Source organism: Mycteria americana, chromosome 6 (genome assembly GCF_035582795.1).
Source record: "Mycteria americana isolate JAX WOST 10 ecotype Jacksonville Zoo and Gardens chromosome 6, USCA_MyAme_1.0, whole genome shotgun sequence".
NCBI classification, from domain to species: Eukaryota; Metazoa; Chordata; class Aves; order Ciconiiformes; family Ciconiidae; genus Mycteria; species Mycteria americana.
The window spans coordinates 6,978,145-7,003,200 of record NC_134370.1 but is presented as its reverse complement, the minus strand read 5'-3'; the positions used below and the strand labels follow the sequence as shown (position 1 = coordinate 7,003,200).

The following is a 25,056-nucleotide window of genomic DNA, read 5'->3' as shown; positions in this document are numbered from 1 at the left end:
GTTCTCTGATCCGGTTATCACTGCCAGCTGTCGGGCGTTAATGCTCCAGGAAAGACAAGCTGCTTGAGATGTATATGTTCCGCTTTCTTGCGTGTGCTTAACACTTGGTGTTTAGTTCTGTGTCTAGGGAGAGGGGATGATTATCATGTTTTCAGTTCGTTAATTAGCGTATTTGTTTCGGCAATTAGAAGTGGTCAGTACTTCCATTCAGGGGTGTGCTTCATGTTTTCACTTTTTTTAAGCTCCTCTCCTATGTTATCCTCTATTTTTCCTGTGTGAAAATAGCATGTTAAGCAGGTACCTTAAATTTCCATGTTAATTTAACCATGGATTTAATATCCTTTCCTTCTAAAGCCTTAATGGTGTTCCCAACATATGCATGTGCAGCTTAAAATCTGATGCTCAAACAGTTTCAGATAAAGGAATAGATTTTTCTGTAAATGCGTTCACTCTGAGGTTAAAACCCTAAACAGTAGAAATGCATGTAGAAATCGCATATTTTAAATTTCACTGCATTGATACATGTTGAGTCCAAAATCCAAGACATGATGGCAACGCTGTTGTATCTTACTAAAATAAATATTAATATAGCTGGAAATCAGTGGAGTACATCTCTGTAGATTTAATAAAATGTTTGCCAAATATGGCTTTGAAACATTTTTTTATATTGACTACAGTTTTTTGGGTGGGAGGGATAAAAGCATTAGAATATTATTCCTGCTCACCTGAGGTATCTAGGTAGATGATATATTTACTACTTCCATTGTGCAATCCTTAGAGTTTTTATTTCTTGCAAATACACATTGTTTTTCATTTTTTTTAAAAAGTAGTTTTTAAGTGCTGGTCTGGCCAGTAGCTTTGCACAGATGACTGTCACGTGACAATTTCCTGAAGGCTTTGAGGTTAGCTGGGAAGAAAGTCTGATGGGATTTCATTAACGTGATGAATCATATACTCTCCATGTCACTTAAAATTTGATTGGGTGAAGATTCGTAGTTTTGCAACTGGAGTGAATTTCAGTGCCAGAAGTTGTGCTACGTTCCATGTCTGTCCAAGTAAGGTCTCCCTCCGGTTCAATGTTCTGTTTCTGTCATCCATTGCACTCGCCATTTGTCCAGCCAGGTGTCATAGGGATCTGGCTGTGTAGCACAGTTTGCATCTTGATTCATAGTTTGAAGCAGGAAAGAACAAGCTCTTGAGTTTGAATTTTAAATTGTGTAAAATGTAATAAGAATTGATCTGAGGAATTGTTTGACGTCTGACAGCCAACATGAGGAAGCTTTGTGCAGTCATAAATTTGTTGTATCTCCAAGAGTGAGTAATAAGTGTCTTGTGCTTTGCAGTGTGATGATAGAAGATACATTCTCTGGCTCAGGTGTGGGTGAAGTAACCAATATACTTACTGTAGATAGTGAGGAGTGTTCCCAATGAGGAAATGGACAAATGTCACTTGTAGTTGTCAGGTGACAATCTGTGAATGACAAGGTACCACCTTATATAGGGAGGGATATACAGGAGGTTGTCACACAGCCTCCGTTGAAGAAAGACTCTTTTGTATATGGGAAGAATACTGCCCTTGTAGACTTGTAGGAAATTTTTAAGTTTTATGAAGTGCTTCTTTTTCTGCCAGTCTGGGCTTATGTTCCAATGTAGTTTTTGCAAAATTGGAAAAAGGCAAAGTAGAAAGTAATGTATTGTGTTGGAAAACTCTGTGTGTGTTTGTGTATATATATATATCTATATGTATAATTTTTGTTTTGGCAGAACTTTTGTCAACCTTGTTTTGCAAGAAAGATACAGTTAGACTGAATCTCTGAAACCTAGTTGAAATTGGAGAATAGTAGGTGTTTTGTGAACAGGCATTTGGGAAACGCCTTGAAAACTCTTCAGCACATTGCTTTGTGTTTATCGTGATCTGACATGGTGAGATGAATTGCCTGCTCTGCTACTAGTTACTTTGGAAAGCAGAGAATTGACAGTGTGGTATGCAGTATACTTCTCTCTATTCCACAATGTTTATGAAATGTGAAAGGAAGAAGAATTCTATTGTTTAGAAGTTGAGACCTTTTATTTAGTATAAATGGCTGTTCTGTTTGTAGTTGGGAGATAATCCATAGGCCTGACTTCATAATGGTCATTGCTTATAAATGGTTTTAGTATTTTTCACATGATGGTTCACATACGTAGGTTTTGGGTTTTGTTCATTAAAGTGGAATAAAATGCTATAGGTGAAAGTAGGAGAAATTGATAAATGCAAGTGATGCTTGCCTCAAACTGACATCATCTGAAAAGACTACTAAATAAAAGATGGTTAAAATAGTCCTTTTTAGTCATGGCAGCTGCTTCTTTTATGATTAATTAATTAGAACAGCAGCTTCCTAGGGAGACTTCTCTGTGGATTCCCTTGTGCTCCCTTGATACTCTATATTACAGTTATGTTGGCTGTGGATAAGGACATTTGTTATGGGCTGCTTGTAGCTGCAGAGATGCTTGGTCTCTCTCTTTGGCTGGGGACTGAGTAGCAGAGAAGCAATGATAGCTCTGCGGTTTCTTCCCCACAGCCTGGGGATTATTTGATTGCCAGAGCAGAAGACAACACTTTCATGACTTCTGCAGATTGCATTGGCTGCTTGCAAGGTGCTCTTCCCTCAGCAGGCAGCGATGCTCAGACCATCCCAGGTTTAACTGAGTTTACTGCAAGACCTATGATAATGTCAAACCACTTTTCTCCCCACTTGTTACTAGATCATTGCAAAGCAGAAAACTGATTGAGCAGGACCTAGCTCATGTATTTTTCTCAATGTCAAAGGGCAGTCATGGCCTTGCACCTTTTTAAGCCTTCTCCTGCAATTATGCAGAATGAGGACTCATCATTCTGCACCAGAGATTTAGCTCTTGTGGCAGTCTAGAGTAGGATTTTTAGAGAACTGGAGTAAGTCTTGCTCATTAAGTGACTTGGAGTGATGAGTTGTGGCCACTGTGCAAGTCAAATGGGAAACCTTGTGAGAGCACTGCTGAAGGAGCAGCTGAGAATGGATTGCTTAACCAATAGGTTTGGTCTCTTTGGGAACATCCTTAAGCTCTACTTTTGAATTTGATCTTGGAATTCTAAAAACTAGAGCATAAAGTCCTATGCTTGGTAGCTGTTTTCATGATGAAATGAAATGAATCAAGGCTGCTCTTGCATTTGGTAGGCATAAGGGAAATTGGAAGGGATTTTAGTGCCCTGGAAGCAGGGATCTTTGCCAAGCTAGGTTGGGAAGGCCCTGACTTCAGTCATACTTTGTTCTCTTATTTCAGATTTTTAATTTTTGTTGCTTTATCTGTGTACACTGAGTGACTTTTATGGTCCATTTTAAATGTTCGTGAAGACTTGGTATCTTTTGTTTCATCGTATGGTGTGTTTAATCATCAAGGATGTGTAAGCTTTGTAGTACTTTTAGCTTTATGGGGGCCAACAGAGTTTTGGAAATAGCTGTTAATGTTACAGAACATTTTGACTACATACACTAACTGGTTTGAACCTCTCAGAATATCTCTAGTGATCTTTTTGTTTTTGCAGATGATTCTGCAGATGTTGGTGAAGAGGACAGCTTCTTGGGTCAGACTTCTGCCAGCCCCAGTCCACCACAGACTTTCAACTATTTCTCGCAAGTCCCTAGTAGCGGTGATCCGTTTGGAAATATTGGGCAGCCACCCTTAACAACTGTTGCACCACCTGTTGGAGCACCAGCCTTCTCCAGGCCCCCAACTTCACTTCCGCTTGTGTCTGGGTCACAGGATGGGCAAAATGCTTTTTCACCGCCTATTCCCAAGTCACAGTCCTCTTACAGTGCACCACCTACTTCACAGGTGGGAATCACGGCTTATCAGACTCCTCAGCAGGTCTGTCCCCCGCCTGCAAGTGCGTCTACTGTTCCCCAAGGAACATCTCAGCAGGGGTATAACCCTTATCGGCACACCACCCTGAGCAGCAGAGCTAACCCATACCTTACTCCGCCACAGCTGCAACAGAGTCACGGACCTGCTCACCCACCATCCTCTGTACCACCTGTCCAGATGTATCAGACACCTCCAGGATCATTGACACAGGTATATAAATCATTCCTGATGTCCTGGTACCAGAATAAAACAATTTAAGTCACTTTCCTCTTTGAATTGCTTATTTTATCTTCTGAAGATTTTTCTTTTCCCCCAAAAAACCCCTGAAAAAGTCTTGAACCATTTCTGATAGCAAAATCTTTTCACTAGAACTAGCCTGGAACTGTGCTTTAGGAAAACTTCCTGATCTTTGAAGTGACTGTACCCTGAGGCTGTACCTATGTGAGCCTCTGGTGTCAGAAACAAAGCCAGGTTGTGAAGTTCTGTTGCTCTTTTCTGTCTGTTACGGAGTTTGCTACCATTTCAGCTGTGCTGCTGCGTTGTTTGTGCCTCTGCTCTGAATGAGGTCATTCAGCCATTTGCAAGACAGGGGCTAAAAATCTCTTTTCAAGCTTGTTTTGCTGGTGAAGCCAGGTTGAGGGTTTTGTGTAATGTAAAGCATTAACCTCCATTCTTTTTTACCTTCACAAAGGCATTATTAAAATAATGTAAATGGATTAGTAATAACCTGACAAGTTTTCCTTGAAAACAACACAAATTTTTATTTTGCTTGAGCTATTGCTATATTGCTATTACTGTGAATAAAGAATAGAAAGATTATGTAATAACAAAAAACATAGCAAAGGCAGTAGAACCTGAACAATCTGGAGTTTTGGATTAAAGAATTTCAGAACTTCTGATTGCTTGATTTTATATTTGTACAGTATATATATATATTTTTTTTTTTAATGTATGGACCAAAGCAGTGGTTACTGCTGACATCACTTCCTTTTAGTTGTACTAACTGGGATCTTTGTACAATTTGCAAGAAATCAGCTTTATGCAGGCTGTAGTCCCTTTCAAAATCAGTTCTTTTTCTTGCATCGCTGAGGCTACATTAGAGTTTGAAATCTACCTGTCCTGATCACTTTGCAGGAAGAGAGCTATTACTGAGGTGGGTACTTGTTAAAGTTGACAATCTTTATGCAAAATGTAATTATGTATAAATGAATAATGAGAAGAATACATTTTTGTTTTCATGTCAAATTTGGTGGCCGTAAGAATAAAGCTCAGCCTGAGTTTTCAAAATTAAAGAGAGTATTTTAAATCTTACTGGTTTTAAGTGATTAAGGTGCTAGACCATAACAGTTTTTAATAGTATTTGTGGGACTGAAATTTACATCCTTTCTCAATTTGAAAAGATGCAAGTTTTCAAAAACATGATAAAGCAGACAACTTGTCTATAACATTTTTAGAATGAAAGACAATGTTCTTGGGGAAAAAAAATGTTAGTAATAAAGGCTCAGAATGTTATCTGTAGCAAAGTATAGATCAGTTCCGTAAAAACTATGTGAGACTGAGGTGATGAACCTGTATGTATTTTCAGTTTCCACAGTCTCAGCCACAGCTCCGAGCTCCCCGGCCTGCAGGTCCAGTGGTCCAGGCACCTCCTGTTTTGCTGCAGAACCAATATGAGCCGGTTCAGCCACACTGGTTCTACTGTAAGGAGGTGGAGGACAAGCAAGTATGGATGCCGTTCAGCATTCTGGATTCTGCAAAGCTAGAGGAAGTCTACAATTCCAGTAAGTTATGAAAATCTTAAATTGTATCTTATTCAGAGGTGAACAGAAGGACTAGAAGGAAGATATTAGAGTAATGCCACTTGCGTATGACAGTGTGATATGGCAGTAATAAGTAATGTTAATACATATCTTGAAAATATATTTTGTGTCGCTTAATTTATTCACTTACATTATCTGTTGCTCAGTGGTGTCATCGTTAAGATGTACATCCCTAGTGAATATCGCATTTTCATGTACAATGCCTAGTTATCTGTGTCTTGGTTTGCCTTTTTCTTAATCTCTGTCAGCTCTGGAATAAGCATTCCTATTTTGGAGTTGTTCAAAGCTCTTTTTGTTTTGTATGGGGCATACAGAAACGTTTTAGGAGCAATGCAATGTTTGTCTAATATTATGAAACTTCTCTTCCGTAGTATAAGTATCTATCTTAATAGGTTAATATTCATCACAGAAGTGATTGGGGCTGGGACGAGAGAGAAGAAAGATTGTATGTGTTAGTATTGTAACCGAGTGTGACTTTTGTGTTGTAGTCCAGCCTGATCCTGAGAGTGTAGTTCTGAGCACTGACGGGGGACGCTATGATGTATACCTGTATGACAGAACGAGGAAAGCTGTTTACTGGGAAGAAGAGCCTTCTGAAGTGAGACGATGCATGTGGTTTTATAAGGGAGACAAGGATAGCCGGTTTATTCCTTACACTGAGGATTTTAGTGATAAGCTAGAGGTTAGTATTACCTTTACATAAACTTCACGAAGAACTTGATAATTCTTTGTACTTATGACCTTAGAAATACTTATTTGTGTTTCATTAAAACGATTTCCAGAATGCACTTTTCGGAACATAAGTAAGCAAATCCTGGAAAGGACTGGAAGGCCACGTTGCTCATGCGTAGGTCCTGCACCACTGTGACCTGAAATCAACTTGTGTATGCTTCACATGACACTTTTTAATATAAATAAAGTTATGTAAATTATAACCTTAACATTACAGGTGATGCACAAGGCCAAAAAAATAGTGTATCTGAGAAGGCATACTGATTTTGTGTAACTTGTTTACTGTTTCAGGCAGAATATAAAAGGGCTGTAACTACAAATCAATGGCATCGGCGACTTGAATTCCCAAATGGGGAGACAATTGTTATGCATAATCCCAAGGTAATAGATCCGGTGATTGGTTCTCATAGAATTCACTAGGGGTGAATGAGCAGATGGATGGAAGCATAAATTGAATGCAGGCTTAGTCTTGCTTGAAACATACTTGTTGATTGTTTTGGATATAGGTGCATTAAAGATGATAAAGTTTATAGAACACTGAACTCCTACTTGCTTCAGTGTGCTGTCACATGATTAAAAGACAATGCTTTCTGAAACCTAAGAAGAATAAGGGTTTGCATAGTAAATATTTCGACTAAGCGTAACTGGCAGCAAACGGGAGGCAATTTGAATTAGTTTAGCTTCACAGTCTGTACCAAAGGGAAGGTGATTTAAACTAAGAGCTTTCATGTGGAGAAGAGCATTTATCTAACTGTAAGGTAGTCAGTTTGTGTATCTATGAGAAGTCTTCCACTGCAACTATTTTTAGGCCATGAGGAAGTATAGCAAAAAAGCTTTAAAAGTTATTCGAAATACTCTGCTAACAGTCTGATGTGATTAAAACATGGACTTCAGCCTTATTGACCAATGCTGTTAACTGTTCACTTTCACAGATGCAGTAATTAATAAATAAATAAAATAAGCCAAGGGCCAGAAAGGATCATAGTTGCTCCTACTTTAAGCACTTACTAATTCTGACTAAGGAGTTCTGCCCAGTAAAAACCTAGAGAAGGAGCGCTTAAACCACGTGGTGTCATAAATATGAGTTCAGACTGTACTGAGTCAGTGTAAGTCTTATAAACAGTCAGGCTACTGAATTCACTTTCTAGGATTTCTGGGCTACTTTGAATGTTGTTGTCCTTCCCTGAAAGGCACTGCTTCCCCCTCACCTTCATGATAGAGTAACTGTAAACAGGGCTAGTGTTCAGTTTCCTCACATAAACAGGAATCTGCTAAGGAAGAGTGGATACTGGGGTCTAGGAAAGAGGAGCTTGCATAATGCTTGTTTGAGGAGCTAAAATTGTTAAGAATCACTGAGCAGGCCAGCTTTTTCAACTAGTGGTTACTTTTGTTAAGTCATCTGGTTGCTTTTCAAGCTACTGAGAATTATCTGTGTTGTTTCGGAGTCCAGTTTTAGTGAAGCTGTCGCTGCCAGAAGGAATAGCCCTAGGGTTTTCTAAGGTGCTTTTTTGCATATGTGCTAATTGAAGAAAACAGTTGTCTCAGATGTAAGGTAAAGCAATCAAACAAAAAGTATGTTAAAGCATGCAATGCTTTCAGACTAACCATATGAATCATAAGGTTTTTTGTGTTTATAATCAGACAATGTATTTTTTTCAGGTCATAGTTCAGTTCCAACCTTCTGCCGCACCAGATGAATGGGGCACCACTCAAGATGGTCAGGCAAGACCAAGGGTAGTAAAACGTGGAATTGATGATGACCATGATGAAATTCCTGATGGTATGTGATTACTGTTCGTGGGTCTGCAGCTTGAGCAGTCAGTTTGTTTCTGTGCAAAAGCTGGACCCTAGTGGGTGGAGCGGCAATGCACAGTTCATGCCTAGAGTCTAAAGATTAAAGTTCCTTAGTGTAAGCTGCTTGAAAGAAGTTACCTGGTTTTGGTTTTTTTTAATCAAAGGAGTCCTGTGGGCTGTGTTATATCCTGAACCATGTTACGTAATAAGCTTTATAAAGCAAGCGTATCTTAATGTTGCTTGACTCTAAACTTCACCGCTGCAGTGCATATTGGTACTCTGAATTTTTTATTTTCTTCGCCTACAGGAGAAATGTCCCAAATTGACCATCTAGTATTTATGGTTCATGGCATAGGTCCTGTATGTGACTTGAGATTTAGAAGCATTGTTGAATGTGGTAAGTTTTTGCTTGTTTAAGGAATATGACGGTTCATAACTGTTTCAATATGGGTCTCTGTATCTTGTATTCAGATAAGCGTGTCTTTTTTTAAAAACAAAAACAAAACAAAAACAAAACCCAAAAACCTCTCTAATGTTAAGTTTGGTTTCTGGTAGGATTTTCCCTGATTATTTTCCAAAAGTAGAATCTGTGTTTTGTCAGATGTACAGCTTTAACTGTTACTATTAGTCCTCAATATTAGACTTGCAGAGTGGTTTGGGTTTTGGGGTGTGTGGGGTGTGGTTTTTTGTGGTGTGGGTGTATGTGTTTGCTGTGTGTGGGGTGGTTTTTTGTTTGCTTTTTTGTTTATTTTAAATACACTCCAGCACAACTGAGTAAATTAAGAAGGCTATATCTGGTCATGGAGTAAAAATGCATTCATTGTGAGATAAATAGAAGCTTGCTAGAAAATCCACTTTAAAAAAAAATATTCTTATAGTTAGAGGAGTAATACTTGCAAAGATTTTTCCACTTTGCTGTTTCCTTCATTTGTATTTTGATTATGTCTGAAATTGGAGGGGGAGAAAAAAAGAGTATTTGTAATTGTGTGTTACTTGAGTACTGCTACTATGACATTTTCATTACTCTTCTTCTCTACAGTTGATGATTTTAGGACTGTTTCTCTGAAGTTGTTGCAGACTCACTTTAAGAAATCTCTAGAGGAACGTAAAGTGAGCAGGGTGGAATTCCTCCCAGTTCACTGGCATAGCTCTCTGCATGGAGATGCAACAGGTGTAGACAGGTGAGTATGTTGTTCAATGTTGCAAACTTCATATGAGCTGCATCTTAACAGTTTTTGTAAAGTGGATAAAAAGAGAAGTTAATATGCTCTTTAGGCTAGATGAATAAATGGGTTACAAAAGAGAATTGCTAATTTTTTTTAATTAACATTTTGATGGGGAGTATAGGGAAAGTGGAAAGGCATGTGGAGTATTTTCTCTTGTTTATTTTCATGACACTGAGTGACAGGATACATATACACACACACTTTTTCAGTACTGCATTTTCATGAAAGTGGCTGATGTGTTGATACATGATGATGAGTGAGTGTGTAGAGATAGTGATTGTAAGTATGAGGTGGTGATCACAGAAATGTGTTGTCCAGCAACAGGCATGTACAATTTAGAGTGGAGAGTTTTCTCTCCTGTACCTCCCTGCAGTCTCAGAGTCTGGCCCTAGGAGGTGTCAGTGTCCTCTTTCTGAGGAGGGCATTGAGCCCTCTGTCCAGTCCCAGAGTAGTACCTCACCTCAATTATGATTAGGCAGTTGAGCTAAGGTGGGTGGTTTTTTTTTTTTTGTTTTTTAAAAACAAGGTATATTTGGGTAAGAGTGTTATAGCATTTAAAAATCTATTTTAAAATCACTTCTTGGTGCCTATCCCTTTGCTGTCGCTTGACATTTCAAGCTGTTTTCTCTTTCTCAAAGATGGGGAAGTAGAAATTGTGAGGGTAGGAACCTGTACTGCTTAGAGCGCACGCTGGTGTTCTCCAGATTGTTCTAGCTCAGTCAAGTCATATTGCTTTCCTAGAGTCTTAGTCTTTTATTCTCATTTGAATACTGCATTATTATGAGGAAGGATCCTTATTCTGCTAATCAAACCAGGCAATGCTAACTAACTAAGGCAGTCTCAGTTCTCACTGCAGCTGTCTTAACTCCAGGCAGGCAGGTGGTGATGCCAAGCTTTTTCTCCAAAAGAAGAGTATTATGTTGCCTGTTACTTCAATTTCACCTTCATTTTTCATATGCGAGTTCTTTTCCACTTCTACCAATCTGCTCACAAAACTTCGCTGTTACTATATGAGAGTAGTGTTGGAACAGACAAGAGATTATTTCAGGCATCCCTTCAGCCTGGAGAGAAGAAAGGGAGCTGTATCTTTCTCAAATATGTACAATCAGCAGATACCACTAATGTATGAATATGCAACAAAGCCAGAAGGCTGTATGTTTTTTTTAATGTCTGTAGAGACCATATCTGTAGTATTTATATTGCAGTTGTTCTACCTGTCATTTCAAAAGTTAACAAAGTTCTTATCTGCATTTCTTTAAAGGCATTCATGCTTCTAATGATTTTGTGTTACTAGGAACATAAAAAAAATCACTTTACCCAGCATTGGACGCCTGCGCCACTTCACCAATGAAACACTCCTTGACATACTGTTTTACAACAGCCCCACCTACTGTCAGACGATTGTGGATAAAGTGGGGATGGAAATGAATCGTTTGTATGCACTTTTCATGAGTCGCAACCCAGACTTCAAAGGAGGAGTCTCTGTGGCTGGGCACAGTTTAGGTAATTATCTAAGGAACTGATTTGGGATAAAACCGGCATTCCTACACTAAGGGAAATGGAACCTTCATTAAGCATAAGGCTAAAATTAGCTGATAGAGCATGGCTGTCTTTTAGAACACTGCTGACTAAAAGTCAAACACCTCTCAATAGCTAAGTTTTTATAAAGGTTTGAGAGAAGGTTAGTACTTCACAGATGTGTGCACCCCCCCAGTTTCCTTCATGAAGACTTAGTGTCTAATTCGTGTTTAAAAGTTGATGGGTTATCTGGTGTCTTGTTAGGTGGGTAACTTCTGTGTCTCAGAACCCCCACTTAGTAAAAGTAAGATAATTTTTTGGAACATAGAATAAGTGTTATAAAGACATATGACATACTGGTTTGGTCTCCAGTTTTCCTCCAGTTTGGCAAGCAGTCTAAGATGTTTAAGGAAAGATAGTTTGATCATGGCAACTACATAAAGCTATTTCACATGAACGGGGGGAAAAAAAAGTTTGCTTTTTGCTGAGAATGATTGTATTCAAGTTAATATGTGGGTATTTTAGTTTTAATTCAGCCATCTTTTTTAATCAGTCTATACATTGCTATTACTATTGCATATAAATCTTGCTTAGGATTTAAAGACAGGAAAGTCTGACATTTTTCCCGAGGCAACTTTAATTCCTCTTTCCAGGTTCCTTAATTCTATTTGACATATTGTCTAACCAGAAGGACTTGGCTTCATCAGTAAATACTGGCCCATTCTCTGGTGTTAATGGGACTGTAAAGGACGTGGCTGTTCATGATAAACAGGTAATTTGCATGCTAGTCTTTCCAGGCAAATAGATCTGATATTTTCAGCAACTTTTTCTTAAGTTTTCAGAATTTTATTAGCTGAAACAGAGTTGTGGGTTCTGATAGTACATTTTAACATGTTAATGGAACTATGCAGTTTTATAAATATTGTCGGTTCTCAGGACAAGCTGTTTGCATCTCTCTCAAGTTCCAGGTGGGCCAGTAATGGGATTTGATTGTGAACATCAGCTTTGACCCTTCTGAACACGTAACTTGGTCTTAACAGTATCTGAATGGTGGGGGAGATGCGTAAGAGGGAAAGAATCTGTGTTCAGGCTAGAAACAGCGACCAGTTGTTTGGTGATTGAAAGGAAGTATTTTTGAGTGTTGGAAAGGTCAAAAAAGCTTTTGCCTCTTTTAGTAACTTTTAAATATATATTTTGCTGATCTATTATTAGTGGGAAATCTGTATCCTGCTTTACTAAAAATGGGCATAAATTTATAAAGCTTACATAATAATAATAATAATAATAGCAAGTAATTAAACTTATATTTACTTGCTGCATATTGCCTTTTCACTGTTAGATGATGTGATTCTGTTTCTGTGCTGTTTTTTTAAGATCACTGAAGATACCAGTTCCTTGGGCTCCTCAATTACTACTTCTGGTGATGACCTTTGTGAGCCTGAAGTAGATGATGATGTTCCCACTTTGCAGAAGACTCTAGAAATGCTTAGTTTGTCAGACTATGCATCCACATTTGAAAAGGAGCGAATTGACATGGAGTCTCTGGTACAATAATGTTCACTTGACTTATGTGGATTGCCAGGATATGGATGGAGGTTTATGTTTGCGTTTTTGGTGTTTTGTGGTTTTTTTTTTTCTTTTTATGAGTTTAATGTACCATGAGGCATGAAAGTATTGCAGAGGGGTAAGATAATTAATGTCTGACATGAAGACTAAATGTTATGTGACTTTCTTTTTTCTTGTGTTTTTTTTTTTCCCCAGTTATTTTAGGGCACTTTGTATCGTGTCTCTTTAATTTTTTTGTAATTTCTGTAGCTTTATAAAATGTCTTATCTAATTCATAAGTCATTGAGAATAAGAAATGATGTATGTTGCTAGAAAAGTTATAAAGTATGTTTTGATGTGTGTGGGGATTTTTTTAGCTGATGTGTACAGTCGATGACCTGAAGGAAATGGGGATACCTCTTGGACCAAGAAAGAAAATAGCTAATTTTGTAAAAGACAGAGCAGCCAAGCAGGTAAGTACTTTTTTCAGGAATAAAATAAGAAGTTGTTAAGCAAATGTAACTTACTTCCTTGCTTGAAGTAACTTCTATTCTTTAACACACTTGTTAACATCAGGGATATATTAAAGGAATTTTGAAAACTGTGAAATAAACTTTTTTTTTCCCTGGTTTTGAAACTTGTCTCAAAAGGAACAAAAGAAAGCAGTAGCAGAAAAGAAAGCAGTGCTGGCTGCCACACTCCAAACTCAAGAGGATGCCCAGAAAGCAAAAGAGACGGTTACTTCTGTCTCCCCTTCAGAGTCTGGTCAGCTGCACTCAAAGAGGAAGCTTCCAGTTGGTGCATCTGTTTCTTCTGTGAACATTGACTATGAGTATTTTGAAGTTGGAACTGGCCAGGTGAGACTACATAGATTTAAATGATTCACTTGGAACAATGCTGTCCTTTTGCTTGTTTTTTTTTTTTTTTTTTTTTTTTTAAATGTTGATGACTTTGTGCTACTTCCCTTGATTGTTGTACGAAAGTTAGGTTTATGTAGAACTTTACCCTTTGGCGGGAGGGAGGGCTGGGTGAGTGGGTTAGATTACTGAAAAGCAAAACTTGTTATAACAAGGATGCCACTACAAGTCATTTTTTCTTTTGGCAGTGAGTGACCTGTAAACACAGTCCTGTTCCAGAAGCAGAACTGTATGAATGACATAATAATGAATGGTTCTGTGGCTTTACAGTTAACATGGTAGTCTAAATTGATCCATTTATGCTGTTATATTTAAGCTTTACCTCAAACTTAACTTCAAAACCAAACCTTGAAGACTTCCTGTTTTAAATATATTTTTTCATTTTTTCATACTTTTGAATTTTTTCTTAAAAACACATTTTAATATTATAGTATTGAAATGTACTAGTACTATTGTATTAGTATGGAAGAGGGCAATGCAGCTGAAGCTTCCTGGAAGTACTGTGAGCCTGTGGTTGATTTAATACGCAACTTGTTTTTCCTTCCTAGCTAAGCATTATATTAACTAGCTGGCAGTTCTGAGAGATTATATATCTGACTTCTGTCTGGTAGGTTTCTGTGGCTTACAGTGCATTGGACTTTGAACCAGATATTTTCTTTGCTCTTGGTTCTCCTATTGGTGTGTTCCTTACTGTGAGAGGTGTGGAGAAGATAGATGAAAACTACAGGCTTCCTACCTGCAAGGGATTCTTCAATATCTATCATCCAGTGAGTAAGCAGTGCTTTTGAGATTTGATTTTAGTTTGATGCAGCTGACAACAATGCAGAATACTAAGTTTTAACCTCTGAGCATTACACCTCCTGTTCCTCTATGTACATTTCCCAAAACACCCTTTTTAAAAAAATGACCCAACTGAAATACATATTCCAAATATTTGTGGTCTTTACTGCCAAAGTGAAGTAGAGCTGGCTATAGGTTCCATACCTAGCATTCTAGGTATGGGTTGGCTTGATAATATTTGCCCTGTTCATTTTCAGAGCTTAAAGAAATTTTTTTTTGTCATTAATTTCAAGCCACTCTTGTAGATTTTTATAGTGTTTGTATTTGAGTCATTTACAGGACTTTTCTGAGTTTAGATTCTGTGAAATTTAGAAGTCCTTAGAGGTTTTGCAGTGCGGGCAGTACATTTGTCCTCTTCTGTCCCATCTTGTTTAACAATTAAACAGTGACATGTTGGTAGAGGTCATCAGAGTGCAAGAAAATTTTGCTGCTCTTTCACTGTTGTTTCCTGTTTTAGAATCTCTGTCTGTAGAACAGGACCTAATTAGTTAATGAACATGCTTAATCTTACGATTAAACTAAATGGTCGTGAACTGAGTTTCTGTAAACTGAAATAGAACAGAATTCAAAAATGGTTCTCTATTAATCATAAATAGGGATTTTTTTCACTGAAATGTGATAATTAGAATAATTTCTAAGATAACTAAATGTCATTGTGTCGTTTCTTAACAGCTTGATCCAGTAGCTTACAGGTTAGAACCAATGATCATTGAAGACATGGATTTAAAACCAGTTCTTATTCCACATCATAAAGGCAGAAAAAGACTTCATCTGGGTAAAAAGAAAACTTATTTCATATATGGATCTCATTCCTAATTTACTCATTTGATGCATTAGAATATTGTAAAATTTCAAGAGAGTAATGAGTGTTCCCGGATATCTGACTCCATGTTTTTCCTAAACATCAGAAGTGATTCCTCCCAGCCCCATAAATTGGGCATTCGCAATTGCATTCAGATGTAATAATCGTATTCGTCCAGATTTGAGCTTCTGATTACCAAAGTTCCATTTAAAAATTGCTGTACATCACTTGTTCACCTTAATTTCTAAGATGATGTGAAACAGAAACTAAATTTACTGGTTTCTTTTACCTTGTCCCTAATGACCACCATGAAGTGTTTAACCAGTGTCTCTTCAGTATTGGAAACGTTGAGGAAAAAGGTGGTTCCATAGCCATCGGTGGGCAGGGACTGGATTTTGTTGCTCATGAGTACACATCAGATCAAGGTGCTATACTTCAATTTTGCATACCTAACAAGGAAAGTCAATTTTGCTGTACAGTTGACAACAGTACTGTTGTACAAGTTCACAGAGCCCTTCTGAAGCTTGTCTTCAGGCACTTGGATGGAGAAATTCTGCAGCATCTATACTTTAGAATGGTACATTAGAATGAGCCTGCTTTCCTAGACTAGACCAGGTACTTGTTAAGAAATGCTTTAGGTTACAACTCTCAGAGTGTGTATAGTAAAGGAGAAAAATATGGTCTGTTGCTCTTTACTGTTTTTCCTTTGTTGTAGGCGAATATTCCATGGAATAGTCATGAGTCCTGATCTAGCAGACCCATATGGTTCTAACCAGTTATTGTGAAGAGCTCCTCTTCATTCAGAGTTTCCCACCAGTATTGAATGGCAGCTGGGTTACTGGTGGCACAGTTACTGAGCTGTAGCAGAATTACAGGCTAGAGCTGTCTGGGAGTGCTCCTCCAAATTCACTACTACTGTGAGGGACATTGGCAGCTCTTCTGGTCTCTTCTGCTGTGCTGGAGTTTGAAACCAGTCTCTCTATAATTTCCCTTTTGTGTAGGATGTTAGGAGTGATTGTGGGTGGTGGTGGTGTTGAGGGATTCACTGGTGTAGCTATTTTTATGAACCCTTCTGGACTTGGAGGCTGTTGGGCTGTTTCCGGTGCTAGTAGGTGTTAATTCATTGACCCATTCAGTGAGAAATCAATTGGGTATTAATTACATTTCCCCATGTCTTTTTAAATGCAATAGAGAAGCAAGAAACACACGTTCATGACGTAGCAGGCCTGTTTCTCCTAATAATTTGAATGTTTGTTGAACAGGGTTTAATAATTCTGGTTTTAGTTTATAATTTAAAATCCTTCTACTATGGTGATTTTTTTTTTTTTCCTTCCCCCCTCCCCAGAGTTGAAAGACTCTCTCTCTCGTATGGGATCTGATCTGAAACAGGGTTTTATTAGCTCTTTGAAGAGTGCATGGCAGACCCTTAACGAATTTGCACGTGCTCATACGTCTTCAACTCAGCTACAAGCAGAACTGGAGAAAGTAGCTAACCAAATTAAAGAGGAAGAAGAAAAGCAAGTGGTAGAAGGTATGTGGACACATTATTGGTTTTCTTATAACTTATCGATCTCAAATTAGGTGAAACTTGAGTATCCTAGTGATTTCTTGCTATTGATTTTCCTGACCCTATTAAGGAGGCCTCTGTGCTTTTGGAGTATTTAACATTAAATGTAAGATCTACTGCTGCATTTTTTGTCTTTTAGGAAAGGAAAAGTTAACAGCTTTTATTGAAGGATATTTTAGGCTTGAGTTTGTATAACCTTTCAACTTTCTATTGGAAGGGCAGGTTTCTAAATCAGCTGTGCTTTCCTCTCAGGACAAATTAATACAAGTAAATACTTGTGAGATTTATTCTCTTCAGTAGTGTTCTGCTGAGTTTTTTGGATGAGCTAAGAAGCATTAAGTATATGCTCTAAGAGAAAAAAATGCTGTTGAGGAAAATAAATTTAAGTCAGATATAAATATTATCCCGAATGATACCAAGGGCAGGCTTCCCAGTTGTGAATTATCTGTCGGTGTTTAGTAATGCTGGCTTTGTCTATACTTACAAAGACAAAACATTCTTCTTAGTTTAAATTGAGGATAGTGATTGACTCTATGTAAGGGGAGTGTAAAAATATATTATTCCAGGTTGTTCACTTGTGGAATGACTGGATCTATCTATGTATAAACGGTGAGGTTTGTTTTTAAAATTGCTCAGCTACTACTTTATGTAAGCTATTCTTCAAACAAACTCTGTTTAAACTGTTATGAAAGAAATAAGTCTATAGTTCCAGTAACCTTTCTGAATTACACAGTGGCATGCTGGTCAGTTGAGGCTGTTGTTATTGTCTTATCGCAAGCACTTGGAAATTATAGCAGGGAAAATGGGTGATATTTCTTGATGATAGTCAAGCAGGCTGTGCTTGAAAATAGTTTAAATCTTAAACTCTTTAATTTTAGCTGAAAAGATCACTGAAAGTACAGACCCTCCCAAAGATGAAGATTTTTTAGTGAAGGTTGGAATGCTAAATGGAGGACGTCGTATTGACTATGTTCTACAAGAAAAACCAATAGAAAGCTTCAATGAATACCTTTTTGCTTTACAGAGTCATTTGTGCTACTGGTAAGGGGAAATACATGTGATTCTATAAATACTGCTTTTCTGATATAACTGTATATCTTTAAATGTTTGTAATGACATATCTTACTCCTATTGTCTATTATTTACCTATGACCAATATGATAGTAGCTAGAATCATGTTTCCTGTCTTGAGCATTTTTTAATGAAAGCTTAGATGATCTCTCTCAAAAATCATGCCCTAGTGTTTTGCTTCAAGTACATTTTCACAAAAATAACTGGGTTTATATACACAGATACATTTTTCAGGTTACTACTGATTTGAGAAGTTAAAATTGCAAAAGGACCAACAAATTATAAAGCTACCAGAATAGCATTTGTTCCAGTGGTCGATGTGTATGCATATGACTTAAGAGACCTGAGTTTTCTGGGTCTTTGTAATCTTTGAAATGTTTGGGAAGATGACTATTGAGTTGGATACGAGGTCCTCGTCACTTAATTCTGAAATGGCCTCTTGTTTGGAAAGATGTTGCCTTCCCACACAGGCAATCTGTAAAGATAAATTTGTTATGCGCTGGATGTTCAAGTGTCATGTAATTGAGACAATTCAAGTATTAAGGTAAACAGTATATATGACTTTCCAGGAATGTCAGTCTCAAGGTGTCACACCTAGATGTCACTATTAGCTAATCTCATTTCAAAATAAAATTCTGTGTTAGCACAAAGTAAAGAAATCTATCGTCTTGTTTGCAATAAAGACATTGCATACTGGTCTCTTGAACTTTGACACTCAAAACACACAGCTTTGGTTACAATCATTTTCAGAACAAGGAGCATTTTGACAACTGTAGTTTTTTGAATAAAACTTCATGAAGGAATTGTATTAGACTACAATATGTAGTAAAACTTTATTACCTCTTCACGTTGGAATGAAATTGCTGGATATTGATGCTCTGCTATCAAAGGTTAACAAATAAAAGGAAGAAAAAAAGGCACAGTGGATCTTCCTGTAAATTTGGATGGTTATGATCTACCACTTGTGTACAGTGGTTGCTCATATACAGAACAATTTATAGAACAAGAAGCAGAGTTTGGTGTCATCATGTAGTCAGAGCTGCAGTACACCATTGCCTTATCTGGGTTTAGATTTACTTTTTTTTAACTGCTTACACGTTTCAAATGGAGAAAGATATAATTCAATTTATACAAATAGCAGTAACTATTGACCTGTTGTATTTGCCCTTATGAGTTGCTCTCTTTTCTTTTTTTGGTATGTCATTGTATACATTTTATTACTGTCATAAAATTAAGCACACATGAAGATACACAAGATGTGGAATGGTAGAGCAAAGGATGTGTAAACTGTATTTGGCCACATGACAGCACACCTTTATATGTAATAGACAGGCTTGGATGTCAGTTGCTGGGCTGTGCAGAATGCTATTGGTGAGGGAGGAGTGGTGGTGCTTTACACTATTTTTGAAGGTTTTGATTTTCAATAGCTAATAATTTATAGAAGCAGGCATTTGTCCAGAGGTTAAAATATGGAATTGAAAGCATAACCTCAAGGATCTTATTAAAGTCAGTATCACTTATATAGTTGAAGATCAGTAGCTGCTGGAGGAGGGATTATCAAGGCTGCAGTGCTGATGTGTGCCAGTGCTGTTGAGCACTGAGCTCTGGCAGGGCTCCCGAGCAGTCGGTGACCCAGTGATGGCAGTGCTGTTTCACGGGTAGAGTCGAAGGTACAGGGAGTTCTTTTCCACAAGGAGGCAGCCGATCATTGCCAGGTTTTTAAAAATTTGCTAGCCATAGCTTTTTTTTTTTGTCATTCAAGTAAGGAAGGTAAGCACAATGATTAATGACCCAAATTATAGAGCGTGGCTTTTTGGGTTTTTGGGTTTGTGTTTTGTTTTGGTTTTTTGGAGGGGGTGCTGGGGAAAGCCTTAAATGAAATGATCTGTGTGTTAGAGAGAAAGGAGTTTCTGTGTTGATCCTTCTGCTTGCTTGTTTGCTTGCTTGTGTAATAGCGGAGACCATCAAGAAATGTGGTTACTTTCTTTATGCTCAATTGTGGAAAATATCTGTAGTCCCTTAGCTTGTGTGTTTAACTCTGTCCTGGTGCTCTGTAAATGATGTTCCTCATGTTTGGAGGATCATAGTTCTGTCTAAATCTCCTTTACTGTCTCCCTATGTAATTTCTTTTAAAAAGCATGGGAAGCTACCCTTATCTAACAACTCCTGCAGCTTGGGAACTTTGTAAAATTTGCCTGTTTAACTTTGTTATTTTTTACAGCGGTTGTTACTTTTTTATATTGGTATTGCTTATGTGTGTTTAAATAACACTTTATAGACAAATAAGAAAATTAAGTCTGTCCATGTTAAATTTAAATTCAGATAGCCTGAAGCTTTGATTTTGAAAAGGGGAGGGAAAACATCAACTTGGAAGCACGGTACTTGGCTTATATTAATCTTTAAATTATTTGAGAACTTCCTTACTTCTTAGTGGTAAGGAAGAGAGGAAGACTGTGGATATTTAATCTAGTCTATTTACAAGGAAGTGCCAGCCAGTTAGGAGAGGAGAGAAGAATTAGAATGTTGGTGATAGAACTGGCAAGGCTGAGTTTTTTGACATTGGGTTGATATATGCAGTTGAGCAAGTAAAGGAAGAAAGCCTTGACAAGTAGAATGTATTCTTGGTGGAATACAGTCAGGAGCCCATCGCAGACAGAAAATGATAGATTATTTGAGGAGATTTAAGCCAAATGAGTAACATCAAAGAAATGAATAGAGAGGGGGATTTCAAGTTGCAGCCGTAGTAAGTTAGGAAGGACAGAGTGGGGGAAAATACAGTAGAAAAAGGTAAATGCATAGGCTAGGGCTGATGGCAGAAATAATCCAAAACTGATGAAGAATTGTAGCTCAAAGGAAGCTGGTAGTGGTAAGGCCATGTTCCCAAAAGATAAGGACTAGGGCAATAGGTTGTGCAAACTTTTTAGAGAGCCGGAATGGGGTGAAGTGTGGCTTACAAGAATTAGAACACGGACCACACCAAAATAACACTTTTTTTTTCTTTTTTTCTTTTTTAAAATTCTTCATAGGGGATCGGAAGACACTGCCTTGCTGTTTCTCAAAGAAATATACAGGACTATGAATATCAATCCTGAGCAGCCACAGCATTGATGTATAGAAACATGAATTTGTAAGTTTGTTCTAGTATAATTTATGTACTCATATTAAATTCAGCTGCAACTTAGATGTCTTTACTTTCCCTTTTTCCTCTGAAGCTTAAATTATGAAGCAGGCAGCCACAAAGTGTTATTTTAATTGCAAAAACAATTTCTAGACTTAAATGCAGGGGAAGTCTTCCAGTTCTTCCCCCCCTTCATTCCCAAAAGATATGTTAAGAGTTTTTGGTATGGGATAATAATTGCCAGTACAAATATGTCAAAAAAATATGATTTCTCTTTATTGTGTTTATCCCCCCAATTTAATTGTTCAGTGAATGTTCAAGTGTAGGAAAACTTGGTGATATTGGATATGATAACTTCATTTACAGTATGGTAGATTAAAGAACGCCAACAGTGTTCCAGTGTTGTAATGTGCATACTGGAGTATTGGTTGACCAATTGTGCACATGTATGCCAGGGAAGAAGTTGCTTCTCTCCTAAGAAGGTGTTAAGCATTGATAGTAGTAAATTGCTGAATAAGACCTCTATATATGCCAGTATTTTATTATCTTTGTATAGCTTAAGAATTTCAGTAGAACAAGTGAAATGATACAGCATGGAAGTTGGTTCACTTTGAAAAGAAATTAAATACACAATATAATGGAGTATCTTAGAGCTGAAATATACTTGCAGGTATTTTTATTTTAAGATGTGTGTGTCCTAACTGAGGATCTGTATTGTACCAGTTTGCATCACTGGACGTTGTAGAAAAGGCTATATTCTCTTTTGAGAGGCAAGGAGGGAAAAATATGCACCTTGCCTTTTTGGAATCGTACAACAAGATAGTTTCTGATGTATTTTTCCATTTTTCAGAAGAACTGATAATGTCAAGGTACATAAATACCCAGTATGAAGAGAAATACTTGACATTTCAGAGGAACATTCTAGATATCTTTAACTACTACCATACAGTGTTAGTAGTCTTTTGTAACAGAATGCTTCTGATGGTCAGTTGCTAGCATCTTTTTTTAAAATGACATGTCATAGCTGATCAAATGCATTTTTTAAAGCATGGCCAAATAATAGGAAAAAGGCCCTGTTTGGCTGCACAGCTCTGACAGTGGTGTGTCAGTTACCACAATGGCTTATGCAGAGTCTCAAGTCATAGTTGCAGAATTTTTTCTCTGTTTTTATTTCTTTATGACCCCTTAGGGTGAAATGATATGAAGCTTATTGCTATAGAAATAACTTTCAGTCTCGTTGTGGGGGTGGGATGTGATAATTTACCACCACAAGGCTAAAAGTGGATTTGTTGCTTAGCTTCAGCAGACACTGGGGTAATTGTATTTTTCATTGAGAACTACTCAGTGGGAGGATGGTTTAGCAGGATGTCATGCAACAAAGCACAGTCAAGATGTCTGTGTGATTGTAGCACTGTTAGGAATTGCTCAGAACTTCTTTCAGCACTTGCTTGACTGAACAGCATTTGGAGTAGGATTTGGATCCCAGAGGCTTGAATGGGAGGGCAGTTAGGGCCCACTGGGATGCACTTAATGACAAGTGGTATCTTGGGAAGGCTGCACCCTACAAGACCAGGATCTCTTTTACATGAGAAGAAATGTCTTTACATATGCTGTGTAAAATATTATCGCCTAAGTCTTGCAGTAGGGAAAAGGAGAATTCTCCCCTAGTGGTAGACAGTAGTCAGGAAGGGTTGGCATGTGGGTTTTTTCTTTTTCTTTTTTTCTTTTCTTTTAAGACCTTCAAATGTGAAGGGTGGCAGTGTGAAGGTAATGGATTATCCAGCAGTGCGTATGATAGCAATACCCATTTACCTATCTAGAAGTAGATTATCTGAAGAAACAGCCTCTCTCTATTTGTGGGCTGCTCAAGGAAAAGAGTGGATGCCAAAGGTAGCTCTGGGCTCCCTCTTCATACTTTTCATGTTAATTGATTTGAATGCTGAGACCTGACCACTTCCCTGCTTTGATGTGCAGAGCTACCTCTTGCTGTCCAGTTTAATTTCATGGTGTCTGCTGTCAGCAGAGGGAAAGAGACAGGACCTACTAGCCTGCTTGCCTCTTCTCAGGAATGTTGATCTTTCTGGTGCTGTTGGCCAGTGCAGATCCCTTTAACTTCTTGGGGACTGTGGTAATTTTGGAGCAGATAAAAATTTAGCAGAGGCAAGCTGGTAACTTACTCTTAACTAAGTCAAGTCAGTAGCGTTAACTATCTTAGCTAAAATTACATATGAAGAATTTGTTGCACTTAAAATTGGTGAATAGCTACCAATATCTGTTTGCTTCTACTCACTGATAAAATAGTACAAATGGTATTAAAACCTCTTGAATTCTACTTTTGTTTTGTATGAGTGACTTGATTTAGCTCTTCTAGATCATCTTGAAGCTGTTCTTTGTGAAATAGTAATACAGGGTTTCATGTAAACAATGTAAAGAAATGCTTGGGACAACTTTTAACACATGAATTGGAAATTTCATTTCCTGTATCTATTTTGGTAACGTGATTAAAAGGAAACTGAAAACACTAAGATGTTTTTAAATGACTCCTGTAAATGAGAATTTTGTCCTTCTTTACTAAAGCATAGCCACCACTAGCATCTTATTCTTTTTATTAGATTCACAGGAGTGTCTTTCACTGTGTTGTTTAGAAGATTTGTTTAAGTCACTATACACTCTCTATAAATTATTCTTATTTTTACAGCTCTTTTTAGAGGGGCCCCGGTGAGGGAGGCGAATGCACCAGCATATTAAAACTCAGATGTATGAACTATCACATCTTCATTTCTACGTTTATTTAGAGTAGGATAATTTATTACCATAAGTTAAAGAATCTAGTAGCTAATTATAGTGAATGACATCCTATGAGCAGTTGTTGTCAGCTCTTTCTGTTTGTAATTGTAATTGCCAATTTGTGTCCACAAAAAGTATATTTCAGGAGCTTCTTGTATTAAAAAATTGATAAAAATGTGTATGGATTTTCAGATCTTTTTGAGTCCTCTTGAAATTGAACGTTGGCATATTTAATTTTATTAGTACTACTGCAGGAATAGAAAACTTGATATATTTCATATTTCCCATATGTATATGTTCTGTTTTCTCTGCACAGCCATACCTGTTGCTCCGACAGACCTGGTGAAAAACGCTTTGAAGAACATCTAGTATTTTCATAGGTACAGATGACAGGATAAGCGTCAGAATTTTTTTCTGCCAGTCCAGAACTTGCTCAGATTCTACCTTTCTGTGTGTCACTTCAAGCAAACTTAAATTTTGAGATAATCAGCACTGTCATTCAGAAGATGGATAGAATGACACAATTTTGATCTTAAATCAGTTTAATTGTACCGTTGCCAAGCATAAAGTGATCGCCGAAGGTTTTTTTTTGGGCATGCAAATCCTTACTTCTCTCCTTCAGCTATCCTATCTCAGCTGGCTGTCAAACATGCTTTGCCTATGAAGGCAGCATGTCCTTATTAAAAAGGACTTGTTGAGAAACAGCAATAATCTGCTTTTCTTGACACATTTGTTGGTCCACCTTTTAAAAATAAAATGTGAACTGTAGTTATAACTATCTTTAATACAGATTACACAAAACAGTTCATATTTACTAAAACCTAGCAACCGGAATAATTTTCTTACTATTGTAAGTGTGATGGAGATTATTTTATAAAGACCTTTTTAAGCCTCTGTTAAGAGTTTTATTGTGGTTCTTTTTTTTTTAAGTAAAAATGAATCTTTGACTTTGAAAATGTTAGAAGTTTGTTACAGCTAGTTCAGTGTTCACATCTGCTGAAATAATGAACAATTTAAAATAACATTTTGGTCTGGTAATTAAGGTAATTTTAGTGAAACTAGGCTGCAGTTGTCAGAACTAAAATACTTACCTTGACCTTGCAGTTTAGTATCTCAAAACAGTTAAAGTAAATAGAGAAATCTGAAGCTTATGGGTGCTAGATAATAATCTAGGTCCAGACCTGCAATCCAGACTCCATTTTCATGTAATGAAGTTGAGATGAGTTGGGTAGTATGAAATCCTTTGAATTCATGTCTCTGAGTACTGAGCTTCTGTAGCTTTCCTCTGGTTTCAACTTACATGCAAATTGTGGCTTTTCTTAATATTAGTGACTTAACCTTACTACTGACTATTTGCCTCTGTTATTGCAGTAAATGAATTTGAAATGCAGTATGGGTTTTTTTTCTTGGTATATGTAAAATACACATTATTGTGTA

At 37.4% G+C, this 25,056-nt stretch overlaps 1 protein-coding gene across 1 annotated transcript in view; it reads left to right on the top strand.

The window, feature by feature from the left end:
- SEC23IP (SEC23 interacting protein) overlaps positions 1-25,056 on the top strand; it is a 25,556-nt gene extending 500 nt beyond the window's left edge. Inside the window, exons 2-19 of the mRNA XM_075504433.1 lie at positions 3,563-4,092; positions 5,468-5,663; positions 6,191-6,384; positions 6,726-6,815; positions 8,094-8,214; positions 8,536-8,625; positions 9,268-9,409; positions 10,749-10,957; positions 11,626-11,744; positions 12,347-12,517; positions 12,895-12,990; positions 13,168-13,374; positions 14,046-14,201; positions 14,947-15,049; positions 16,422-16,607; positions 17,522-17,684; positions 20,741-20,841; positions 23,936-25,056. Of these exons, the coding sequence (XP_075360548.1) occupies positions 3,563-4,092; positions 5,468-5,663; positions 6,191-6,384; positions 6,726-6,815; positions 8,094-8,214; positions 8,536-8,625; positions 9,268-9,409; positions 10,749-10,957; positions 11,626-11,744; positions 12,347-12,517; positions 12,895-12,990; positions 13,168-13,374; positions 14,046-14,201; positions 14,947-15,049; positions 16,422-16,607; positions 17,522-17,684; positions 20,741-20,822 (2,855 nt within the window). The 3' untranslated portion in view covers positions 20,823-20,841; positions 23,936-25,056. The remainder of the gene's footprint in view (positions 1-3,562; positions 4,093-5,467; positions 5,664-6,190; positions 6,385-6,725; positions 6,816-8,093; positions 8,215-8,535; positions 8,626-9,267; positions 9,410-10,748; positions 10,958-11,625; positions 11,745-12,346; positions 12,518-12,894; positions 12,991-13,167; positions 13,375-14,045; positions 14,202-14,946; positions 15,050-16,421; positions 16,608-17,521; positions 17,685-20,740; positions 20,842-23,935) is intronic.